At 42.1% G+C, this 24154-nt stretch overlaps 1 protein-coding gene across 1 annotated transcript in view; it reads left to right on the top strand.

The window, feature by feature from the left end:
- The window catches only part of LRP2 (LDL receptor related protein 2), a 181593-nt gene that overhangs the window by 85693 nt on the left and 71746 nt on the right, over positions 1 to 24154 (top strand). The window contains exons 27-39 of the mRNA XM_056861187.1: positions 290 to 538; positions 1495 to 1706; positions 2467 to 2651; positions 4701 to 4929; positions 6814 to 6991; positions 8224 to 8352; positions 10171 to 10337; positions 12454 to 12597; positions 12825 to 12934; positions 19021 to 19198; positions 20644 to 20857; positions 22232 to 22471; positions 23689 to 23877. Of these exons, the coding sequence (XP_056717165.1) occupies positions 290 to 538; positions 1495 to 1706; positions 2467 to 2651; positions 4701 to 4929; positions 6814 to 6991; positions 8224 to 8352; positions 10171 to 10337; positions 12454 to 12597; positions 12825 to 12934; positions 19021 to 19198; positions 20644 to 20857; positions 22232 to 22471; positions 23689 to 23877 (2424 nt within the window). The remainder of the gene's footprint in view (positions 1 to 289; positions 539 to 1494; positions 1707 to 2466; positions 2652 to 4700; positions 4930 to 6813; positions 6992 to 8223; positions 8353 to 10170; positions 10338 to 12453; positions 12598 to 12824; positions 12935 to 19020; positions 19199 to 20643; positions 20858 to 22231; positions 22472 to 23688; positions 23878 to 24154) is intronic.

The following is a 24154-nucleotide window of genomic DNA, read 5'->3' as shown; positions in this document are numbered from 1 at the left end:
GGGTCGGCCCTGGTTAGTATTTGGATGGGAGACCACCAAGGAAGTCTAGGGTTGCTACGCAGAGGCAGGCAGTGGCAAAACCACCTCTGTTCGTTTCCCTACAGGGTCACCATAAGTCGGCTACGACTTGACAGCACTTTCCACCGCCATATTTTCCAGCTAGCCTAAACTTAAAGTAGAGCAGCGCCTGTTACTTAGCATTTGTTGTGGTTTATTTTTAATACTTTAGGGGAGGTGAAAGTTTTGATAATAGCTAACTCATGCCCCCCCCCCCTGCATTTATTCATAGACCAAGAGAGCTGCTCGGATAATAATGCCGGCTGCACGCACGAATGCATTCAAGGGCCCTTCGGAGCCCAGTGTTCCTGCCCGTTTGGATACCAGCTTGCCAATGACTCCAAGACGTGCGAAGATATCAACGAGTGTGATCCTCCAGGATTCTGCAGCCAATACTGCCACAACGAAAGAGGATCTTTCAGGTGTTACTGTGATGAAGGCTATGTGCTAGAATCCAATCAGAGGACTTGCAAAGTTGCAGGTAAGGAACACTAAGGTAAAGACATAGAGAAGGAGAGTGGAACGCATGGGTTTTGCATACAGAAGACCCGAGGTTCAATTGCTGGCATTTCAAGTTAAAAAAATTTCAGGTATGAAGTGTGAGGGACGGGGACGATGGTTCTTTTCCTGAGGTCCTAGAAAGTCTTTGCAGCCAAAGTAGACAGTGTTGAGCTCGAGAGACCAGTGGTGGCATCTTATGATCAGAAAGGTATAAATGTATAAACATGGTCATTGTTAGTTAGGTAACTATCCCTGCTGCATTTTACTTGGTTGATTGTAAGTTAATAGAGTTTGCTAGTAATATATTAATTATGGAGCAGGTTAGTAATTGCAGTTATCTTTGCAGATTTCATCCAATCATGTTTAAATATGTATGTGTGTATATATATATATATATGTGTGTGTGTGTGTGTGTGTGTGTGTGTGTGTGTGTATATATATATATATATATATATATATATATATATATATATATTTAAAGTAATGAGCGATATAAAATACGTACATTTAGGCTGATGGAACTACCAGGACTGCACGTTTTGCCCGATCACTTGAGATTTGCAATTTAAATCAGTTTGCTAAAAATACTGTACAATGTATTTGGTCAGAAATGAAATTTCTCCAGTGACTGGCATCCCCTTTCCCTTTGTGGATTGCAGCACTATAAATATGCCGTGGGTCCTCAGACTCTGCGTCTAGATGGCAAAGAACACGTGCTGCCTAAAGCAAATGATCAGCTGGTATAACATCGCTCTCCTGTTTCCTCACAGAGCCTGTCGCAGGGAGATTACAGGAATGGACAATGTGATTCCTGTTTTCAGAAATGGAGGCTCTTGCTAATCCATGCTAGGGATGTTATGAATGTGTTTTAAGAGTTACGGATTCTGAAATGCAATTGCAAGCGACAATTTATTATTTCCCTTGCCTCTTTTGCAGAGTCTGGGAATCTTCTCTTGTTAGTAGCAAGCCGTAACCAGATCGTGGCAGACAACATCACTTCTCATGCGCAACACATTTATTCTTTGGTTCGAGACGGGAGGAACATTGTTGCTATTGATTTTGATTCAGTGACTGATCGAATCTTTTGGTCTGATGTTACACAGGACAAAATTTGGACTGCGTACCAGAACGGGACAGACAGAAAAGTAGTAAGTCTCTTATTGAAGTCAGGCCAGTTCTCACTGCAGAACTGAGTAGCACGTATTCCATTGGAGTGATAAGGCCTGGACGGGTATGGGAGGTGTAAACAGGCCCAAACTTAGCTTCGTCACATTGCAGTGCCATAAATGCATACTGTGGAGGTTGAGAAAGAGGGGTCCATTATGCCCCAAAGGGATCCCTCTCTGTCTTCCTCTTCCATATTTCCATGGTACAGTGGACTGGTATTAGTACATTAGTATTGTCTTCACTACTGGTCTTGTTTTGTTGTCTTTATAAATAATTTAGGGAAGGATACATGGCTCAGTGGTAGAACATCTGCTTGACATGCAGAAGTCCTAGGTTCAAAGCCCAGCATCTTTAGTTAAAGTATAAAAGTAGTAGGTGATGTGAAAGACCTCTCTGCCTGAGACCCTAGAGAGCTGCTGCCCGTCTGGGTAGATAGTAATGACCTTGATGGACCATCAGTCTTAATAGGTATAAGGCAGGTTCCATTTCTCCATTTAGTCATGTACAATTTCTTGTGTGCATATGAACCAATATATAAAGGACATTAGATCTAATACAGCAATCATACTAATAGCATATTAACTTTATAGATTTCTGCCCTGGATTAAGAGCACCAGCTCAAAGGGCATAGTGCATTATATTCCCTGTTCAGTAAATGATAGTACAGCTTCTTCTTGATGCTCACTTGTAACTCTAAAGAATTGCAAAAGTACCAACTTGCTCTTTCATTTTTTTTGGCAGGTGTTTGACAGTGGGGTCACTGTAACAGAAAGCATAGCAGTGGATTGGATAGGCCGTAATCTGTACTGGACAGACTTCGTCCTGGAAACAATTGAAGTCTCCAGACTTGATGGAAGCCACAGGACTGTCCTGATCAGTGAAAATATAACAAACCCAAGAGGGCTGGTGCTAGATCCCAGGACAAAGTAAGCTTGCCTATCTTGCTTGTTTTCTTGTTTTGAAAACCCATAGTCTTATAAACACTGAAATGTTAACTGGTGTCATGTAGGCAGATAGGATGCTTTTTTTTTGTTTATAATTGCCAACGTAGCAAGAAGTTAGTGCGTGGTGGTACTCTTGGAATAGTCCAGATGCCATGGCAAATCATTGCTTGCCTCTTTAAGAACTGGGAGATAAGCATAGAGTACCAAATTACATCCCAGCTGGCTTGCCAACCGTGGTTTAGCACTTCATCTGCTAACCAAGACTTCAGACTGGGATTAAATCTACTGATTTGCATGGAAAGCGCAAATCTTAGTGTGCCAGTGTGGTTACAATGGTAGACCATGGGATTGATCCTATGAACTGGCCCCCTGTGGCCTCCGAAATAGCTTATCCTGAGAACTGGGGGGATCCTTGTGGAGTGCTCTGTCAAATGAGCTCAGTTCCTCAGGGCCTGTAAGATAGAGATGTTCTGCCAGGCCTACGGTTGAGGGCAGCAACGGTTCCATCATAACTTGCTTCCTTGTATCATCCGTATCATCTTTTGTTCCATCCTTGGCTTATTTTTGCCCACCTTGTTTCTCCCTCTTGACTGAGTGGAAATCTCTACACTCTGAATTGCACCGTATGGACACGTGCAATGTATAACTTTTAGATTTTACTAAAGTTTCTAACAGAATCTATTATGTATTATTGTGCTATTGTTTTAAATGGACTGAATGTGAATCTGTTAATGTTGCAATGCAGGATGTGAGCCACCCCGAGCCTGACCTTAGTCAAGGAGGGGTGGGATACAAATGTAACAAACAAAAAAATAAAATGTCATGTGGCATAGAGGGTTATAGTGAGGAGTAGGAATTGGGTGAAAATAATGGAAGAAGCGCAGGGGAGCAAACTCTCCACTGTTTATTTATTTGGAACCAATATTAGACCCTGATTAGTGTACATCCAACATACACTTGATATGGTTTGAAAAACCATCAGGAATTTTGTAAGTAGTTGATTTACATAAGACATGAATGTTTGTGTGTTAAGTGCCGTCAAGTCGCTTCCGACTCATGGCGACCCTATGAATCAAAGTCCTCCAAAATATCCTATCTTTGACAGCTTTGCTCAGGTCTTGCAGATTGAGGGCTGTGGCTTCCTTTATTGAGTCAATCCATCTCTTGTTGGGTCTTCCTCTTTTCCTGCTGCCCTCAACTTTTCCTAGCATGACTGTCTTTTCCAGTGACTCTTGTCGTCTCATGACGTGACCAAAATACGATAGCCTCAGTTTAGTCATTTTAGCTTCTAGGGTCAGTTGAGGCTTGATTTGATCTATAACCCACTGATTTGTTTTTTTTGGCAGTCCACGGAATCCGTAACACATCCGTAAGACATGAATAATACGTTCTAATTCATTCTCCATATGATAGATCATAGTTTTTAATTAATTAATTAATTAGATTTTTATCCCTTCCCCAGAATATGCCGTGATTTATTTTGCTGCTTCCTCCCATGTTCTTGCCAGCCAGATCCAAAGCAACATCCATTGGGTTTTTTTTTTACCTTGGACCTGTTTGGTAGGGATATAGAACTGAGAGGTTGTGATGGATACAAGCTCCTCCCATGTTACTGTTAGCTGGCAGCAAGAAGACCCCCAGTGGTATTATTGGTCTTTGTAGTTGGTTGTGGCATCTCAAGTGAGCTTGGGTGACCTTGGGCCAGTCACAGTTATTTCAGAACGCTCTCAGCCCCACCTACCTCACAAGATGCCTGTTGTGGGGAGGGGAAGGGAATGTGATTGTAAGCCTCTTTGCGACTCCTTAAGGTAATGAAAAGTGTGGTATAAAAACCTTCTCAAGTAGTGTGCAGGCCTGCTTTTAAGCCCACCCTTACAGCCTTGTAAAGCTTACCACAACAACTTCCATGCCTTTAGCCCCACAGTTTGAGAAAAATGTTCAGTTTTTGGCAGTTTAGGATATTCTGAGATTTGCATGTGTGTGAATGCGTTTTTTTCCTGATATGATCCTTATGCATTCCCTCCCCCCCAGTACTCACTTGATGTTCTGGACAGACTGGGGCCGGAATCCCCGAATCGAAAGAGCGAGCATGGATGGCACGTTGCGAACCGCCATCGTCACCAGCAAGATCTATTGGCCCAACGGCCTTGCCATCGACTATCCAAACAGGTTGCTGTATTTTGCTGATGCCTATCTCGATTACATCGATTTCTGTGATTACAATGGAAACAACAGGCGGCAGGTGGTGGCAAGCGACTTGGTATGGAAAAAAGACAAACGGATTATCCGGAGTATGATGCAAATGCTTGTGGTATAATGTTGTGTATGTGCTTCACAGTGCTGAGGCGGTAACATGTGTGGTCCAGCATAAGGCCCACAGTTTTGTTGCAAAAAGGCAACTTATTTCTTTACTCCAGCATGGGCACCCAGCTTGACCTCCTCTGAGAGCCAGCGTGGTGTAGTGGTTAAGAGAGGTGGTTTGGAGCAGTGGAGTCTGATCTGGAGAACCGGGTTTGATTCCCCACTCCTCCACATGAGCGGCGGAGGCTAATAGGGTGAACTGGATTTGTTTCCCCACTCCTACACAGGAAGCCAGCTGGGTGACCTTGGGCTAGTCTCAGTTCTCTCTGAACTCTCTCAGCCCCACCTACTTCACAGGGTGTCTGTTGTGGGGAGGGGAGGGGAAGGTGATTGTAAGCCAGTTTGAGTCTCCCTTAAGTGGTAGAGAAAGTCGGCATATAAAAACCAACTCTTCTTCTTCATCGCTCCTTCTAAAGCCTTTTGCAATGCTGCTCATCCACATGAAGGATTCTTTCAGGATGGGAAGGGATAGATGAAGGAGACATGGCTGCTGATGACGCGTTTGTATAGGAGCAAAGAGTCATTGGAGCAACATTGTTTCCTTAGCAGCACAGTCGCACAAATTGATGATGTAAATTATAGTGGTCATGTTAGTAAAAAAGAGTTGGACCCAGGCTAAATTTTCTTTCATTGGAAGTCACTTCTATCAACTGAATGGAATTTCTTTGTTTCCCTGATACCATTGCATTCCACTGGTCCCCCTAGCATGTTTGTCCTAGGAGACAGGGGATCATTTTGGAGAGTTCAGTTGGCTGCAGTGTGTGTATGTGAAGGGGCGGGGAGGGAAGGCAGGAAAGTTCCATTTTGTAGACAGAGCCTTCCATTCACAGAAACCAGACTTTGGAACCATCCCAAAGTCTTGTAGCACCTGACAGTCACACAACCATATTATGGCATGAACTTTGGCAAAGATAGTCTGTGTGGTACAAAGACCAGCAAGGAAGAGCCGTTCAACCTGCTTTGCGTAACACAGAGTACCACTTTAGCCGCAGCGTCACAAACCCTGTTGCAGGGGTGTCATACTCATTTGCTACGAGGGCTGGATATGCCATAAATGTCACTTGGTCGGGCCAGGCCCCATGGGGAAAAGGATGTCCGTGTTCTGGAATACAACTCCCCAGGTTGTAGTCCAGAATTGCCCCTACAATTCTGCTCCTTGTGGGACGGGACAGCATTTTGGTGGCATTTGGGGCTGCATTGGGAGGCTGAAACACTCTTATTTTAAGAAAGAATTCTCTGTCATGTTTTATCAAATCAGAAAAGAAAGGGGCCTAGTGAGCATGTGATTATATTTTTCCATTATGCCTTAGCCGGGGGAGGGCAGGGTATAAGACAAAATAAACCAACAAATATTATCCTATTATTTCAAGCTCACTTGTGGATATTGGGAGGTATCCTGTCTTAAAAGGTAAAGGTAGTCCCCTGGGCAAGCACCGGATCATTCCTGACCCATGGGGTGACGTCACATCCCAACGTTTACTAGGCAGACTATGTTTATGGAGTGGTTTGCCATTGCCTTCCCCAGTCATCTACACTTTACCCTCAGCAAGCTGGGTACTCATCCTGCCTTAGGCTGCAGGAAAAGAACCGCCTTCAGCCTAAAGAACCTTGCTTCAGCCCAAGGATTATCCTTCTAGCTCAAGTGGTTTTTCTATTGGAGGAAGATCCACTTAAATTGGAGGAAAGGCCTTCAGGCTGGATGATGGCTTCAGATTTTGTTTAGGAAAGTTGGAGGATGACAATAATGATACCTAGGGAAACCAGCCCTTTGCCCTTCTTTTAGGTATTGCAGCATCCTCACGCGCTCACAATCTTTGAAGATTTTGTATACTGGAGTGAGAAATACACCAACCGTGTTATTCGAGCCAACAAATGGCATGGAGGAAATCAAAGTGTTGTTATTTATAATATTCACCAGCCGATGAGTATTGTGGCAGTCCACCCTGTGAACCAGCCATCTGGTAAGTCTGGAAGGCTATATTTTGCAAGAGAAAAGTAAAAGCGTGTGAATATTAACAAATACTGAAAGTGCTTTTATGCAGCTATCTGCAGTGAGGATCAAACTGACATAGGGCAGAGAGACATTCCATGAATGTACTGTGTCATTAGGTGAAGTGTAAGTACACTGGACAGGACAATAGTGAATGAGACAGCCTTGTCTGAGTAGTGAATGAGAAGATCAGAACGGTCTTCTGTAGACATGATCAGGGGCACCACTGACCTCAAACCAAAAATATCTTCATGAAAGCGGGAACTAGACAATGAAAAGTGTCATTTGCCTGTTCCTGTGATCCCCAACAACCCCACCCCCATCTTTGCCATACCAGTTTTTGCCCATGAAAACTTCAGTTGGTTTTGCCTTCCTTTAAATTTTTTTCAATAAGCTTTTTACTGTGGCTTCCAGCCGTTAACTGGATGACCGAACCCATGTGTGACTGTGGCCAGAAAGTGTTCTGGGTAAAATTCATCCTAGCTTTATTGATCTGTTCCAGGTGACGCTTGTCTAGTCCAGGCCAGTATTCGCCATCCTATGTTACCCATTCCAGCTCATTTTTTTACTACCCACTGGAACCCCCCTTCACTCAGCCCAAATTTCCAAAGAAGGCTTTCATTGTGCAATGTGTTTGATCATATTTGGCCATTCCTCAACTCTCCAGCCTTTTCTAAGTTATTATTCTTTTTTTTTAAATACATGAAGCTGCCTTATACTGACTCAGACCCTTGGTCCATCAAAGTCAGTATTGTCTACTCAGACCGGCAGTGGCTCTCCAGGGTCTCAGGCAGGGGTCTTTCACATCCCCTACTTGCCTAGTCCCTTTAACTGGAGATGCCGGGGATTGAACCTGGGACCTTCTGCATGCCAAGCAAAGACTCTACCACCGAACCATGCCCCCTCCCCAAATCTCTCTAATTCTGCTCTACTTCACCTTTCTCACTAAGGAACTGAGTGATTTGCTGTCTCTGTGGTCCCCAAGTGTCATCCATTCATTGCTATCACTGTCTTTGGGAAATAGTGTAGACAGCCTTGAATTCTGGTCTTAGTGGGTGTGTAGAAAGCTAGGCATGACAAATTAGGGCTCTTGTACCTTGTCCCTTCACCTCAAGCAAAGTCTTAGTGGATTGTGCATGATCAGTTTGTGTAAAGGTGCTTTGCTGCGTTTTCAATTTATCAGTGCTTCTGTTTTTATCTCAGGTACCAATTCTTGTGCCTTATCCTCCTGTAGTCACCTATGCCTGCTTTCTTCACGGGGACCACGGTTTTATTCCTGTGCCTGCCCGTCGGGATGGACTCTCTCACCTGATAATGTGAACTGCATGAGAGGTGGGAAAGAAAAAAAAATGCAAAGGAAGCTCTTGCCACGGACGTGTCTCCTGAATTTTGTTCATATCATTATAATTGTTGGATCCAAACATGAGAGGGCTTTCACCTATTCCTCCATTTTGTTGAGGACTCTAGTTTTTTCCTCATTCTGCTCCTGAGGATTTCCCTCCATCTCACAGAAGCAATATTTCAGAGATCTCTCTGGGCTGCAGCTGGGAGGGGGGGATCCCTTTCCTCTGATGGATGTGCCTCCTTTCAATGGAAACCAACTTTTAGATCTAACGTATGTCAAATTCATTGTGGCTAGCCGTAACACTTCTACAGCAATGAAATTACTGTAGTAGCACCATCAAGAAGAATCAGTAGCCATTGCTTTTTAATTCTTACATTACCATTTTTGGTCTACATTCCATAGACATTAACAACATATCAAAAAGTTAAAGCGTTCAGTGTGGAGAAAGGAAGGTACCTTAAGCATGATTGAAATGTACTTGAAGGGGTTCAGATTCACCTGCAATGGCTTGTGAGTCCTGATAGTGATTAGGGTTGCCACCCTTTGCCAAGTTTGACTGCTTAATGGAGCAAACCTAAACAGGCCTTCTTGGAGTAAAGTCCCATTTTATTCAATGGGGATTACTCCCATGAAGGGGCTTCAAGATTACAGCCTTAATCTAATTGACTTCATTGCAATTTGGACATCCAGTGAAGTATTTTTTTATAATGCAAGTTGGTGGCAAACACAAGTATTACATTCTGGTGCTGACATTTTTCGTTGTAAAGTACTGTAATTATCATGTATGATTTTGAAAGAATCCCCTTGAGAATTTCAGCCTCTAATCTTTGCTGATGATGCTTTGTTTTGCTTGCCAGGAGAAACTTTCAACAACTGTGTTACCCACATTTTGCTTGCATGATTTCCTTTCCAGGGATATTGATAATTCTTTACAGCTAATTGGTGGAGCTAATATTACAAACTGCTCTGTTGACAGAGAAGTTATAATCCCCAAATTGCAACATTTTCTCATTTTATCTTTGCCATTGGACTTTTGATACATGATACAATCCTGCGATATTTTTATCCTTCATCGCATTCATTACGAACATCATGGAAACGTTTTAAAGCATTGGTTCTGTTGGGCTATATGTATGCCAGGGCCCCTTATATACAGGTAGCTTTTGAAAATTTGGGCACTGGTGTAGGTGGCATGTATAGCTGAAATCTTAAAAGACAATATTGTAAGAGAGACATGCTAGTAAGTTAGACATTGCAAAAAGCACTTAATGTATTTGAGATTTCTTGGGGTCAAGCTGCATGTTAGGAATTTGTGATCAGATGCCCTGGATCTGTATATTAGCTGCAAACAGCATGGTGGTGGCTTGATAGTTTGCAATACTTGAGAAATCTACTTTTTGTCTCTGAAATAGTCCTGGGGATCCAGTCACAGATCCCCAGTATCCCAGTACAGTCTTGAACATTGAACATTTGAATTGGACTGTTCTAAAGTAAACAAGCTGCTCACGACCTGAGTTCGATCCCGACGGAAGTCGGTTTCAGGTAGCAGGCACAAGGTTGACTCAGACTTCCATCCTTCCGAGGTCGGTAAAATGAGTACCCAGCTTGCTGGGGGTAAAGGGAAGATGACTGGGGAAGGCACTGGCAAACCACCCCGTAAAACAAAGTCTGCCTAGTAAACGTTGGGATGTGACGTCACCCCATGGGTCAGGAATGACCCGGTGCTTGCACAGGGGACTACCTTTACCTTTTGTTAATCATATGTGCAAGTGTAAAATTCTGGTGCTTATGGTGCTGTTTTACAGTTGAAGAGCCGTTCCTGATAGCCGTAAGAGATAACATAATTTACGGCATTTCTCTGAATCCCGGTGAGAAGACCAACGACGCCATGGTTCCTATAGCAGGAGTGCAGAATGGCGTTGATGTTGACTTCGATGACACGGAGCAGATGATCTACTGGATTGAAAGTCCAGTGAGTAATGCAGTTTGTTCCTGTAGTAAAGATTCTTCTTTCTAAAACTGATGTAAGAAATGGGAACTATAAGCGGTTACCTGGGCATGCTAATCTTGGCATTGGTTCAGCATGATACGGCTCATGTCAGCAACGCTTGTATGCTTGGCAAATGGGGGGAAATGTAAGCCTATTATGAAATGCTAATTTCTTGCTTAGTTTCATAATTGCTCGCTCGCAGGCGCTGCCAAATGTTAGGCTTACATTTTTCAAAAAAATAATAATTGTATTTATTGACTTCATTTACAAAACCACCTTTCAGCTCAGAGTCCTTTGGGTGGTGAACAGTATAAATCAGTTTAAATGAACACATGAAGCTTGGTCCATCAAAGTCAGTATTGTCTACTCAGACTGGCAGCAGCTCTCCAGGGTCTCAGGCAGAGGTCTTTCACATCACCGACCTGCCTAGTCCCTTTAACTGGAGATGCTGGGGATTGAACCTGGGACCGTCTGCATGCCAAGCAGATGCTGCACCACTGAGTCACAGCCCTCAATGAATGTTGAATTAAAACTGCTAATGTTGCTTAAAAAACATAAGTCACCACACCTGCTTCACTTGCTGTATGCCTGATGGAATGAAAAAGCCTGAGCCTGAGCTGGTTTTAGTGATCTGCTGGTCATATGTGGCAGCGCAATACATTTAGAATTCTGGTTGGGTGAATTTCAGAGCAGTCCTAAGCTTAGTAGCTTTGCTTAGGATTGCTTTGTTGTCCTCTCAGCCCAACTAGGTCGGAGCATGTCCACAACGCGCGTACAACAGTTTCCTGCCGTAGGGTTGCTAGCCTCTAGGTGGGGCCTGGAGATCTCCTGGAATTACAACTGATCTTCACATGGCAAGGACGAGTCCACCTGGAGCAAAACAGCTATTTTGGAGGGTGGGCTCTATAGAGTTATAACCTGCTAAGCTCCTCCCCCCCCCCCACCAAACCCTGTCCTTCCCATGCTCTACCCCCAAATCTCCAGACGTTTCTCAACCGGAAGAAGAGTTGGTTTTTATATGCCGACTTTCTCTACCACTTAAGGAAGAATCAAACCGGCTTACAGTCACCTTCCCTTCCCCTCCCCACAAGAGACACCCTGTGAGGTAGGTGGGGCTGAGAGAGCTGTGACTAGCCCAAGGTCACCCAGCTGGCTTCATGTGGAGGAGTGGGGAAACTAGTCTGGTTCGCCAGATTAGCATCCACCGCTCATGTGGAGGAGTGGGGAATCAAACCTGTTTCTCCAGATTAGAGTCCACCACCCCAAACCACCACTCTTAACCACTACACCATGCTGGTTCAACCTGGAATTGGCTACCCTGTGCGTTATTGATACATGCAGTGTTGGTGATGGCATAGGCTGGCGGTGTCGGCAGAGTGCTGCTGGCTGTAATGCTTTGGTGACTTATGGGCTGTGACAAGGAAAAGGAGGCAGCAGTGGGAAGAGTGTCACAATCACTGCAAGCAACATCAGTAGAGAGGAAAATCAGAGTTGATTCCCAGATTGCATGCCTGTGAAAGAGGGTTGAGAGTAATGTTGCCTGATAATTTTAACTTTTTTGTGCTTGTGCCTCCATTTGGAACTGGGTCTGTTAGTTCCATTTATTGCTCTGTTTTGGGCAGTTGTACTTCATGCTTTTGCCTTGAATAAGTGATAATTCTGTTGCATTTGCAAAGGCCTAAATACCGAGCTTGATCGTAGCATTCCTTAGTAACCATTTGCTGCAAGAAAGCCATGCAAGGTTTCCTTGCTTGAGCTCAGTGTAATGGCATTTCTTTAAAGGGAATAAAACTGTAACATAATAGAGCAGAGGCCGCTGGTATAAAGGAAATAGGATTGTAGTCTATTCCACTGTTTATTGCATGTATTAGCTTGCTCTTACTGCATTGTTTCTGCTTTTATAATTCCATTGTTTGCATTGTTTATGACATCAATTTTTGCATCGTTTAGAATTGTTGTGATCCTGGTCCTTCTGCATTGTCCTATTCATTGCATAGCCCTATGGCAATGCGATTTGATTGCATCATCTTACACTGTCTTGAGTGAGAATGGCAGGCTATAAATGAAGCAAATAAATAAATATTTCCCCCCCACTAAGGGTGAAATTCATAGAGTGAAATCGGATGGAACGAACAGGACCGTATTTGCCCCAGCAGCTATTATTGGATCACCGTTTGGCATAGCTTTAGATTGGATATCCGGAAACCTGTACTATAGTAACCCTGCCACGCAATCCATCGAGGTAAGCACCGCATCTTAACAACTATTAAGCTATATTAACACAATTCAGATGATAGAATTCATTCATACCTATAGTGTACAGTAAGTCTAGATTGCATGCACTAGTATGAAGCTTATGCAGGTTTGTGTTTTGCTTGCATTGGTTAGACTCTACATTGGTTTTTGTTGTCTAATGCTGCAGTTGTTGCTTGATTGAACAAAATCAGCTGGCTTGGATCTGTTTTGCAGGTACTGAAGCTTCACAGTGAAGTAGTCTACCGGAAAACGCTCATTACCAACGATGGTACCGCAACAGGCTCCGGGACGCCAACTGGTTTGACTGTCGATCCAGTCAGAGGGTGAGTTCAAGGAGCTGCTTCTGGCTTTAGTCAGGCTTTATTTGTATGGCTCCATGATCCTAAACTCATTCTATGGAATTCAGTTTGGTTGGTCTGAATAGAACTTCTTTCTAAGTGAGAGGAACTTGAGTTGCTTCCATAGAGTACTAGCTTCTTTGATTCCCTTCTGTTTTTCATTATGGTGGCTTCAGTGTTGGCTACATTACTCCATGTAATGTGTTATTAAAATTGGGCTGGTTCCAAACCATGGGGCTGGCTCCAAAGATGCCACTGAATATATTTATTTCTTGCATAAAGGAAGTTGGCTTTACATTATTCTTGAATTGTAATCGTTTAAATGAGAGCTAACGTGGTTAAGAGCGGCGGACTGTAATCTGGAGAACGGGGTCACACTCTCTTAGCCCCACCTACCTCACAGGGTGTCTGTTGTGGGGAGGGGAAGGGAAGGGGATTGTAAGCCGGTTTGATTCTCCCTTAAGTGGTAGAGAAAGTTGGCATATAAAAACCAACTCTTCTTCAGTGCGGGGAACCCTCTCTGTGCAAACAAAAACACCCTGTTCAATCAGGCTGAGGTCTGAAACTCACCTCTCTTCCAATGAAAGTGACTTTTAATATAATTTTAAATATTTTAATATAGATATCAGCGCCTTAAAATAAACATATTTCTACACATAATTGATTCTTTTTCCACCCAACGTTTGGGTACCCAACTGACCAATAAGCAGCCTCATAATATTATTCCAGCTAGCACAACGTATTTGCATTTGTGGTTCTGCTATAGAGGATTTATCCCATTATATTTTAACTTGTCTTCTTTATGCGATACCTTGGGAAAAATTCCTTCATACGATATTAACTGGGTTAAACTTCTTTCCTGATTCCAATAAATTAGTATTTTTATTGTCAGATACCGACTCATTTATCACTTATAGGCTTGTCACTTTTCGCTCTAGCAGCTAAAAAGATAAGAGCTAAACTGGCGCCAAAGAATGTAACTAGCCAGAACTGATGGCCAGTTATGATATATTTTATTTTTAATTTTATTATAATTTATATGGCATTTTGTATTTTACCTTTTAACTGTATCATGTCATTTTCTTGTTTTACAGTCTAATTTACTTTGTGATGGCCTTTGGCTATTTACAAATAAAATATTTACTTACTTAGTATTGCAGCTTCGAGGGGAGGGGTTGGATGAGGGGAAAGGCAAGTGGGAGGGAGAAGCTAGAATGGACGTGGAGAGAAACCCCCAAATTGACAAGTATGCACAGGACCAGCTTTCGATTTGAGATTGAGGCAGACATTAAACTCAGGGTAAAACAGCATCCACAAAACATGGGGAAAGCATGAGGGGAGAGCGAGACCACTTTATAGGTAGGAAAATACATGCATAATGAAAACAAAGCCCCAAAGTACTCATGGCTTGACGACGATGGAAACAACCTGTGCATAAAAGGCCGGTGTCATCAAAATGAGGCAACGGAGGAGTTTATGGAGGAAGCACTTCCATTTAAGGAAAATTCTTCTGTGAATGAGGCTTTTTTCTGTATTGATTGATTCTGGGTATTTTTGCCTCGATGTCTGTTGCACAGTAGATTTGCTTAGAAAATCTGAGTATGCTTTACTAAATGCACTCCTTGTTCTAAAGGTGCTGCTGGCACATGGCATGCTTCTCCTTTTAGTTCCTGGCTGGTGACACACTGTATTCTTGATAATCTGAGATAGTCTTATAGCAGACTACTAAATAGCTTCTCGTTTTCAGGCAGGATGAGAGAAACTTCCCAAGCAGGGAAAGATTGCAAAACCTGGATTCCCACCCCCCCACACCTTTAAGACTACTGGTTGTTAAAATAATGGGTAGGCGAACTTGTAGAGATTTCTGTTTACTAACAGCTTTTTTAAAACTTTCTATTTTGCTTTCACAATACAAGCAAGTTAAAACAAAAATATACAGATAGCTAAATCTTTATGAAAGCTCATTATCCAGTCGGTGAAGGAAGACTGAACAAACCTTTCAGCTAGATCAAAAGAATGTGATTTTTATTGGAGATTGTGTGAATCAGACTTCCTTTCTCCAGGTCACTGGTTTTACCAGTGTCTAATTTGATCTATCTCGAGAGACGGTATATGAATGTGCTAAGCTCTGGAAGGTAGCAATGAGATCATAAATTGGCATTCCTGAATAGCCAGGTTCAGAAACTTGGTGCAACCCCATTTTAAACTGCCTCTCTCTTTTTCATATGTGCACACCAACAGCAGCAGAGAGACTGAAAAGTACTTTAAGTGGCATGAGTGAATTCAATCTTAGCTTTTCTGTTATCCTGCTCTCCAGATTCAGAGATACCAGGAAACCAGTGCATGGAGGTTAGAAGAAGAAAAGTTGGTTATTATATGCCAACTTTCTCTAACACTTAAGGGAGATTCAAACGGGTTTACAATCTCCTTCCCTTCCCCTTCCCACAACAGACAACCTGTGAGGTGGGTGAGGCTGAGAGAGCGGTGACTGTCCCAAGGTCACCCAGCTGGCTTCATGTGTAGGAGTGGGGAGACAAACCCAGTTCACCAGATTAGCCTCCGCCGCTCATGTGGAGGAGTGGGGAATCAAACCCAGTTCATGGGGAGGAGTGGTTAATGGATTTTGGTGCATTTCTGATATTATCCAGGTAGTACCAAGGAGTGAAATTTTGTGCAGAAGATTATTTAGAGTAGCTGTGAAATATTCTCAGGTTTTGGCTCAGGTTTAATTGTTTAGCAATTTCTTTTCCATTTTCCTGAAATACTGTTTCCAGAATTTATTGGACATTTCACATGACTACCACCAATGACTTAATGTGCCAAAGATGGAGTGGGAAGTCACATCCTTTGTAGCAGTGTTGATATAAACAGAAGTGAATATTCACAACACAATGCATAGTTGTTGGGCAGTGAACTAGTAACCTTTGTGGATTTGCTTGCAAACCTTTCTTAAGGAGTTGGGGAGGTTCATGGAAGTTCTTGCCTCACTGTAGGAGTTTGGATTAGACAAATTGCAGCTGACTCCCGAATAGTCCTATGGTTAATTGCATTTCCGCATAAAGCTGGGAGTGGTTTTCATGTCAGTTTGTTTTAGTAACAACTGCAAAGCTATACAGTCAAATCCACCGATGCACACATTGCTTTGAGAGCCAGTGTGGCAATGGCTAGAATGTCAGACCAGAGGCCTAGAATACCCAGGTTCAAATCCCGGTCTGGGAGGAGGAGGAGGAGAAGAAGAGTTGGTTTTTATATGCCGACTTTCTCTACCACTTAAGGAAGCATCAAACCAGCTTACAATCACGACTTCCTGTGAAGATGCCGACCCAGCGCCATGTCTTCTGAGTTCGCTCGGAAGAACCGAGAGGTGTTTTAAATCGGGGCTCTCTTCAAAAGCCCCGTCTCCGATCCTAAACGGGATTGGAATGCAGGTAACTTCCTGCTGCCGAGAAGAGCGGTTCTGACTCCCAACCTCCCCCCTCCCGCAGAGGGGGAGAGATGGTTTGAGTCCCGCCGGCTGAGGAGGATTTCATCGCCATAAAACGCCTCAAGGAACAGAAGCTGTGGTCCCCTTCACATTACACCAATAAATTTTACAAGCAAATGAAAGAGAAACCCCGTCTTTCAAGCTCCATGTAAGTTACTAGAATTCCTTTTGCTTACTACCAAGGATTTGAACAACTGGAATTGTTTAAAATCTAACTAAGACTTTACATCCCACCACCCAAACTTTTAAATGAACATCCTGCTAAAAAGTCTGCTTAAAACAATATAAATTGAATTGGCAGGCAAACAAAAACAACCTGGAAGATTTGAGTGGCATCGATAGCTTCCAGTCGACAGCTGTAGTGTGAAGGGGAGGAGGAATATTTTTAGCTTTCGTTTTCCCCGTCTGGAAGAGTCCTCCAGGAAGAGACTTCTCTAGGACTTGGAAATCAAAGAGGAGGGCCGTGCCGGTGTGCCTCGCTCTGTGCAACATCAAAATACATCCTATTCCCTGTATCAGTGTCACGGAAGGCTTACATCCTTGCATCTTCCAGTTCTGCCTAGAAACAGCACTAAAGCTAACAGATTCTCTCTACAACTTTACTGAATCGGTCTGCCTGCTTACATTTATCTCTGGTCGGGGAAAAGGAGAAAGCCACAGACAATTATGGAAATAAACTATCAGAAGATACAGGAAATGCTGGCTGAGCAAAATGAATTGATAAATGGACTAGTTAAGAAAAAGTTTGAACAGGTCTCCAAGCAACAAGAGCAATCAGTTGCACAAATGACTTTAATCATTACTCAACAGTTTGCTGATGTTATAAATGAGATTAAGGAAATAAAAACCCAAGCTTCACAAATGAAAGACAGTATGAATAAGATGCAACTTTCAATTAACAACAACACGGATGATGTCAACAGGCTTAAGAAAGACATGAATTCCCAGGCACAACTAATTGATGCTATACAACTTCAAGAACAGCAAATAAAAGATCAACTTGCTATTTGGGATTTACAGCAAAGAGAATATAATCTACGCATACGCAATTATCCGGAACGACTGGGGGTTACCAGAGATGACATCATTAAATCATTGGCTGAAATATTCCATCTAAATGCACAAGAATTGAATGCAGCAATAAATAAGATATATAGAATTCCTTTATCAACACGGGTACAAGCAAAAGCCAGAGAAATTTTGATCTTTCTTTGACATCAGGATGAAAAATATTATCATAAAATTTCAACTGGAGAATTAACTGAGATTTGATAATATACCACTGATAATTCTCAAAGATATTCCACGTCACCTGTTGGAAAAGAGAGCTGTATACAAAGATTTTACTGAATTACTCAGAAACAAGGGAATAAAATATACCTGGTTGCTACCACAAGGTCTTACCTTTACCTATAAACAAACTAAACATGCTATCAACTCATTGGCAGATGTGGAAATTTTTTTGACAAGAAACAGTGAGCTATCAACTCATGTTCTTGGAAAACAGGAGGAAGATTCTATAGCTCATGAAACACAGGGCATTGACTGTTCCAGAAAGGAGACTACTTCGAGCAAAAAAGTGATGGGCGATAGAAACTCCCGACAGAAGAAAAAGAATAAGAAGAAGGGCTGAGAAAGCAGGAAGAACATTAATTTGATTTTCAATATGGGAAAGGTGGGGGGTAGAGGGAAAATACTATAATCATTATCTTTGTACAAGATTGTATATCTTTTTTTTAAATCCTCTTTTTTCGCTTTTCTTTTAGATTAACACATGCATTTTGAGATGAATGTATGGAGGGAAGTGAGATTTCTCTTATTTTTCTTTCTTCTCCTTTTCTTTTTTTTTCTTCTCTCTTTCTCTCCTTGGTATAAACAATATTGAATATATTGGATAAGGGGAAACTACAATATGAAATAGGGTGACTTATAAATGAATTAGAATGCATGGATGCAAAGGAGATTTTAGATATTTTAGAGAGGGAGGAAGACGGCGGGGAAGTCAATTATTTTTGATTGTATTTTGAAGACATACATCTAATAATTCTATGAATTTTTAATGGTTATTTTTATTGATATAGAGGGTGTATGTCTAAATATAATGTTGGTTATTATTGAAAAAATAATAAAAATATATTAAAAAAAAACCCGCTTACAATCACCTTCCCTTCCCCTCCCCACAACAGACACCCTGTGTGGTAGGCAGGGCCGAGAGAGCTCGGGGAGAACTGTGACTAGCCCAAGGTCACCCAGCTGGTTTCATGTGTAGGAGTGGGGAAACCAACCCGCTTCACCGTATTAGCATCCACCGCTCATGTAGAGGAGTAGGGAATCAAACCCGGTTCTCCAGATTAGAGGAGTCGGGAATCAAACCTGGTTCTTCAGACCTCCTCTCTTAACCTCTACACCACACTGGCTCTCAAAGGTGGCTACAAGGCTATTATGAGGAAAGAGTGACCTCTTCATGACGCCCTGAATGTTTTGGTGGGATGAAACTAACAGGTAGACTCAAATTTGGTGAACTGAGATCCCTCATAGACATTACCCATGCCTACTTTTGTGATAGTTGAGGTAATGTTTCCTGCAGGAAACTGTATTGGACAGACCAAGGAACTCACAGTGGTATCCCAGCAAAGATTGCCAGTGCAAACATGGATGGCTCAGATATCAGAACCCTCTTCACTGGCAGCCTTGACCATGTGGAGTTTATCACCCTTGATATCAAGGAGCAAAAGCTCTACTGGCCCGTCACAAGCACCGGAGTGGTACGTATGCACATGTGGATGGATGTGTCTTCGTGACTCCTGATTTTTTTTTGTCATTCTAACAAGAAGAGCTTTTAAAAATAAGAACGCAAACATGATTAATGTTCCAGAGAGAGTCAAAGACGTTATATGTACTCAGTTATGTTGTAACTAGAATAAATTCAAAGTCATAAGGAATGCTCAGGTGTATGTTTCTGCTCCCCTGTAGAGGGGATTTCCAGCTTTACTTACAAACAAAGGTACCCTTTATACAGCATTTTCTTTATTGTGTTTTTGTTAAGGGCGATGGGGGTGGGCGGTGGGTGGGAAGTTTATGGCTCCAACCAGACTTGGGGTTTTTAATGAATGAAATGTTAAAATTTACAGGGGGAAAAGATATTCTTTATGATATCTTGCCTATATGGTGCATGGGTATGTTCCCCAGCCAGACAAACTGCAGCTCAGGGAGGTGCATGAGATTGTGAGGATGGCATGGGGAGAAAGGAGGAACCCTTCTCCCATCTTCCCCTCCCCAGGGTCCTGATCTGGTTATCCTCACCCACCATTGTTTATTCATAATTGTTATGTTACAACTGTCTTCTTTAAAAACACCTAGGGTGGACTACAAAAAAATGTAATCCAGTAGCATAGGATTACCCAGGCACTAGTCAATTAACCCATACATGAACAAAATAATAAATGAAAAATAACAGAATAAACAAACAAACACAGTAAGCATCCATCAAAATAAATCCCAAGGCCTATACCACCTCACTGCTTTGTTTTTAGACTTACGCAATACTATTCTGCTTCGTTTAACATGTGTCTAATACTTATGCTTTCGTTGGCACTGCTGTAATCTTAGTCCTGTTGCATTGCTTATTAGATGTCTCATCCTATTGATTGCATTGACTGACACTGTATAATCTGCCCTGAGTCTCAGCGAGAAAGGTGAACTATAAATAAATAAAAATACAGACCTAAATTAAAACTTTAAAAGCAGCCATAATACAAAAAAAAATAAAATCAACAGCATCAATGAGCTAAAAACTAGACAATCTTGAAAACATAATATGGAAGCAAAACAATTGGCTTTGGGAAGATGTTTTATTTATCCCCTCCCCCTTTATCTTTTTTTTAAAAGTTCAGCTACAGTCCTTAAGAATAATTCCCACTTTCCTCGGAGCAAATATCATTGAATAAAGTTGGACTTACTTCTGAGTTGACTTGCTTAGAGATTCTTCTATGAATCTCATGTCAAGTCTAGTTGGGGCCCTAATGTTAGCTAAGTTATGACTAGTATTTACATCACCCAAACATCTTTTATTGAGATTATGTGAGGTGATATGAAGATTATCCCAAATTAAAAGGAGAAACTAAGGGGTATAGTTTTAAAAACCAGATATATTCCTGCATGTGGATAGCTGACCTGAACCTGTAATATTTAATAATCCTTTATCTCCCAGATTGAACGAGGGAATGTGGATGGCACTAACAGGATGACTCTGGTCTCTCACCTTTCTCACCCTTGGGGTGTGGCTGTCTACGGTTCCTTTCTGTACTACACTGACCGAGATTATGAGGTCATTGAGCGGGTTGATAAGTCCACCGGAGCAAATAAAGTGGTGCTGAGAGACAACGTTTCAAGACTGAAATGCCTCCGAGTTTATTATCGTGACAGTGAGTATTTGATGTGACCTGTGAAAGCTCGGGGCACAGGGAAAGGATTAAATATCTTTTAACCACCCCTGCGTAGGGCCGTCTCTTAAAATTGCTACAGGAAGGCCCCAGATCTTAAGGCTGGCAACTTACTTATTAGTTTATTCAGGAAAATATAAACAAATAAATAAGTTGCCACCTTTAAAATTTGTGTATATTTTATACACTTCATATAACTGTATCTGTCCTAAATCGTTCATTACCGGTAAGAAAATTCAAACAAATTATTTGGTATTTAGTAATTCCAGCAATGTTTGACATATACTACATTTATTTATCACTGTGGAAAATTAACAGTATGGTTTACCAAAATTACCAACACTTACATCTTGCTGGTTGCTAGTAGCTGAGGTGTTTATATAGTTAGATGTCTATACCGTGTTTTTCTCCACAATGAGGACCCAAAACAGCTTTCAACATTGTCCTTCCCTCCTGCATTTTATCCTCACAACACCCTTGTGAGGTAGGTTAGGCTAGAGGGAGTGACTGCTCCAAGTTCACCCTGTGAATTTTGACAGCAGAGGAGGGATTTGAATCCAGGTCTTCCCAGTCTAGTCTGAAACTACTACACCATGCTGGTTCTTGTTAGCGAGCGGGTACATTTTTATTCTACATGTCCTCTTAGGAACTCAGACTGGCACACGTGATTGTCTTTTCCTCATTGGATGCTCACAAAAACCTTGTGAGGTAGGTGAAGGTGAGAGTGTGTGGTTGGCCCAAGGTCCCCTTGTGAGGTTCTTGGTAGCGTAAGGATAGTGTTTAAAAAAACAACAACAAACATTTTATTTTTTAATCTGTAAATTATAACACATTTACAAATTGGAATTTTTGTTGCTTTAAAATGTACTATTTTTCACTCACTCACACACACACACATGCACACACAGAGTGCATGAATATTTACTTTATCTGTATTTACTTTAAGGTAAAGGTAAAGCTCCCCTGTGCAAGCACCAGGTCATTCCTGACCCATGGGGTGACGTCACATCCCGACGTTTACTAGGCAGACTTTGTTTACAGGATGGTTTGCCAGTGCCTTCCCCAGTCATCTTCCCTTTACCCCCAGCAAGCTGGGTCCTCATTTTACCAACCTTGGAAGGATGGAAGGCTGAGTCAAACTTGAGCCGGCTACCTGAAATCGACTTCCGTCGGGATCGAACTCTGGTTGTGAGCAGATCTTTTGACTGCAGTCCTGCAGCTTAACACTCTGCGCCACAGGGCTCTTGTATTTACTTTCCAACAGCATATATTTACTTGCTTGTTTTGGTCCTTTTGAATGGTGGCACATGCAGGTGATTTCCAGTTCCTGTTTACATTGGTCTCTCCCTCCTTTAGATTCTGCTGGTTCCTCAAATGGCTGCAGTAACAACGTTGGAATTTGTCAGCAACTTTGCCTGCCTGTACCTGGGGGGCTTTTCTCGTGTGCTTGCGCGACTGGCTTTCAGTTACATCCCGATAACAGAACCTGTTCCCCGTACAATTCCTTTGTTGTTGTCTCCATGCTGTCTGCAATTAAAGGATTTAGCTTGGAAACATCTGACCACTCTGAAGCCATGGTCCCCTTGGCAGGAAGGGGTAGGTGAAGATTATCTCTCCTGAGCAGAATCCTTTTATGCCTGATGTTCTTTTTTCTGCTGTGGATGAGTTTTGCTGTATGTGCCTTCTGTAAACATAGCCGTGGATTTCATGCTATTAAGTTAAAAATGAGTAAACAAGCCAGCTGAGGAGAAATACTTGGATTTTTTAAAATATATGCATAACAGTTTGACTGGAATCCAGAAAAAGAGGTAATGCTGGAACATGGGAACTGAGAGCAGCATCAAGTGATACAATTCTTATCCCGCTCCATATTTGGAGTTCAGTGAAAAATGTGTAGCGGTTCCACATACAGGCACCATTATGGCTGCTATATCTTGTTAATTTCAAATATTCCATGTTGTGGATTTCTGGATGACACCTATCCACTATAAATGCATTGGCTGCGAAGGGATCCAAACAGATTCTTGGTTTATGCATCACTCCCCAAGGCTCAAATGAACATGCTGGTTCACACATTCATGTGCATCACTTAATTTCTAATTACTCAATGATGGTTAAGTAAATGTGTGAAAATTGCTTCCTTGCAAAATACTGTGTTTGAAGTGATGTTGGCGGATACCTGTCTCAGGTGTATGTGATGATACATTCATGCAGGAAGATTAAGATGCATGTGTGAACCATTCCCGTAAAATAAATCCTGTTCGAATTTCCACTGAAATCATTAACAGTAGATAAACCGATTATGTATCCTTCTTTAGTGAAGGTGAAAGCAAATGGTGAGCCAGAACAAATCCCTTACCAGTCTTCCTGTGGTGGGTGAGGGATCAATAGCCCTGTGGTGGGTGAGGGATCAATAGCCAGATTATGGCGACTATGGGCCCAACCTGTGGCCGCTGCTGCCGTTTTAGAAGAAAATTTAGCTGTTTAAAAAAAAACAGCTGTGGGAGGTTGTTTGGGCACTTTAAAAGGTGGGGTGGGTAGAACGAGATCACCTGATGCTGCTGCAGTGCAGACCCAACCAGGAATTATTAAATGGCTAAATTTCCCTCTAAAATGGTCCAATCCGTGGCCATTGTAACATCTAGTTTGTCTCTAAGAAAGCTCTGCTTCCGAGTCAGAGGTTAGAACTGATAGCCGTCTTCTAGACAAATAGGAAATGGTTGGGTTCTTCTCATAATAACCAATCATAAGTGTAACAGCACACTGCAAATGAAATATTAAATGAAAGAATTGTATTTTTCAAAACATTTCAGGGAGAAATGCACTACATGTGGATGTCCATAGCTCTTCTGGTTTCATTTACTGGTGCGACTTCAGCAGCAGCATTCGTTCCCAAAACGCAATACGCAAGATCAAGCCAGATGGCTCCTATTTCACAAATGTCGTCACAGACGGGATAGGACGCAATGGAATCCGTGGCATCGCAGTTGATTGGGTATCAGGTCCGTACTAATCTAGCGCAGTAAACATATTTGTGTTTTATGCTATTAATGTTTTTGGAAGTCCTGATGCCAAGAACCACCAGATATAAAACGTTGTTAAAATAACTATCCAAAATCATATATATTCTTGAAAGGGGCCAGATGTATGAATTCCTTTAGGGCACTTTCATTTTGCTCCACTGCCCCATTGGGCTGTCATAATAAACATTACAGTGGTAGAAATTCTTGTTGCTTCAGTTCTTTTGTCTAACCTTGCTTTATGTAGTCAACAGTCAAC

The sequence above is a fragment of the Euleptes europaea genome, chromosome 15 (genome assembly GCF_029931775.1).
Source record: "Euleptes europaea isolate rEulEur1 chromosome 15, rEulEur1.hap1, whole genome shotgun sequence".
NCBI classification, from domain to species: Eukaryota; Metazoa; Chordata; class Lepidosauria; order Squamata; family Sphaerodactylidae; genus Euleptes; species Euleptes europaea.
This window is presented reverse-complemented; position numbering and strand designations above follow the sequence as displayed.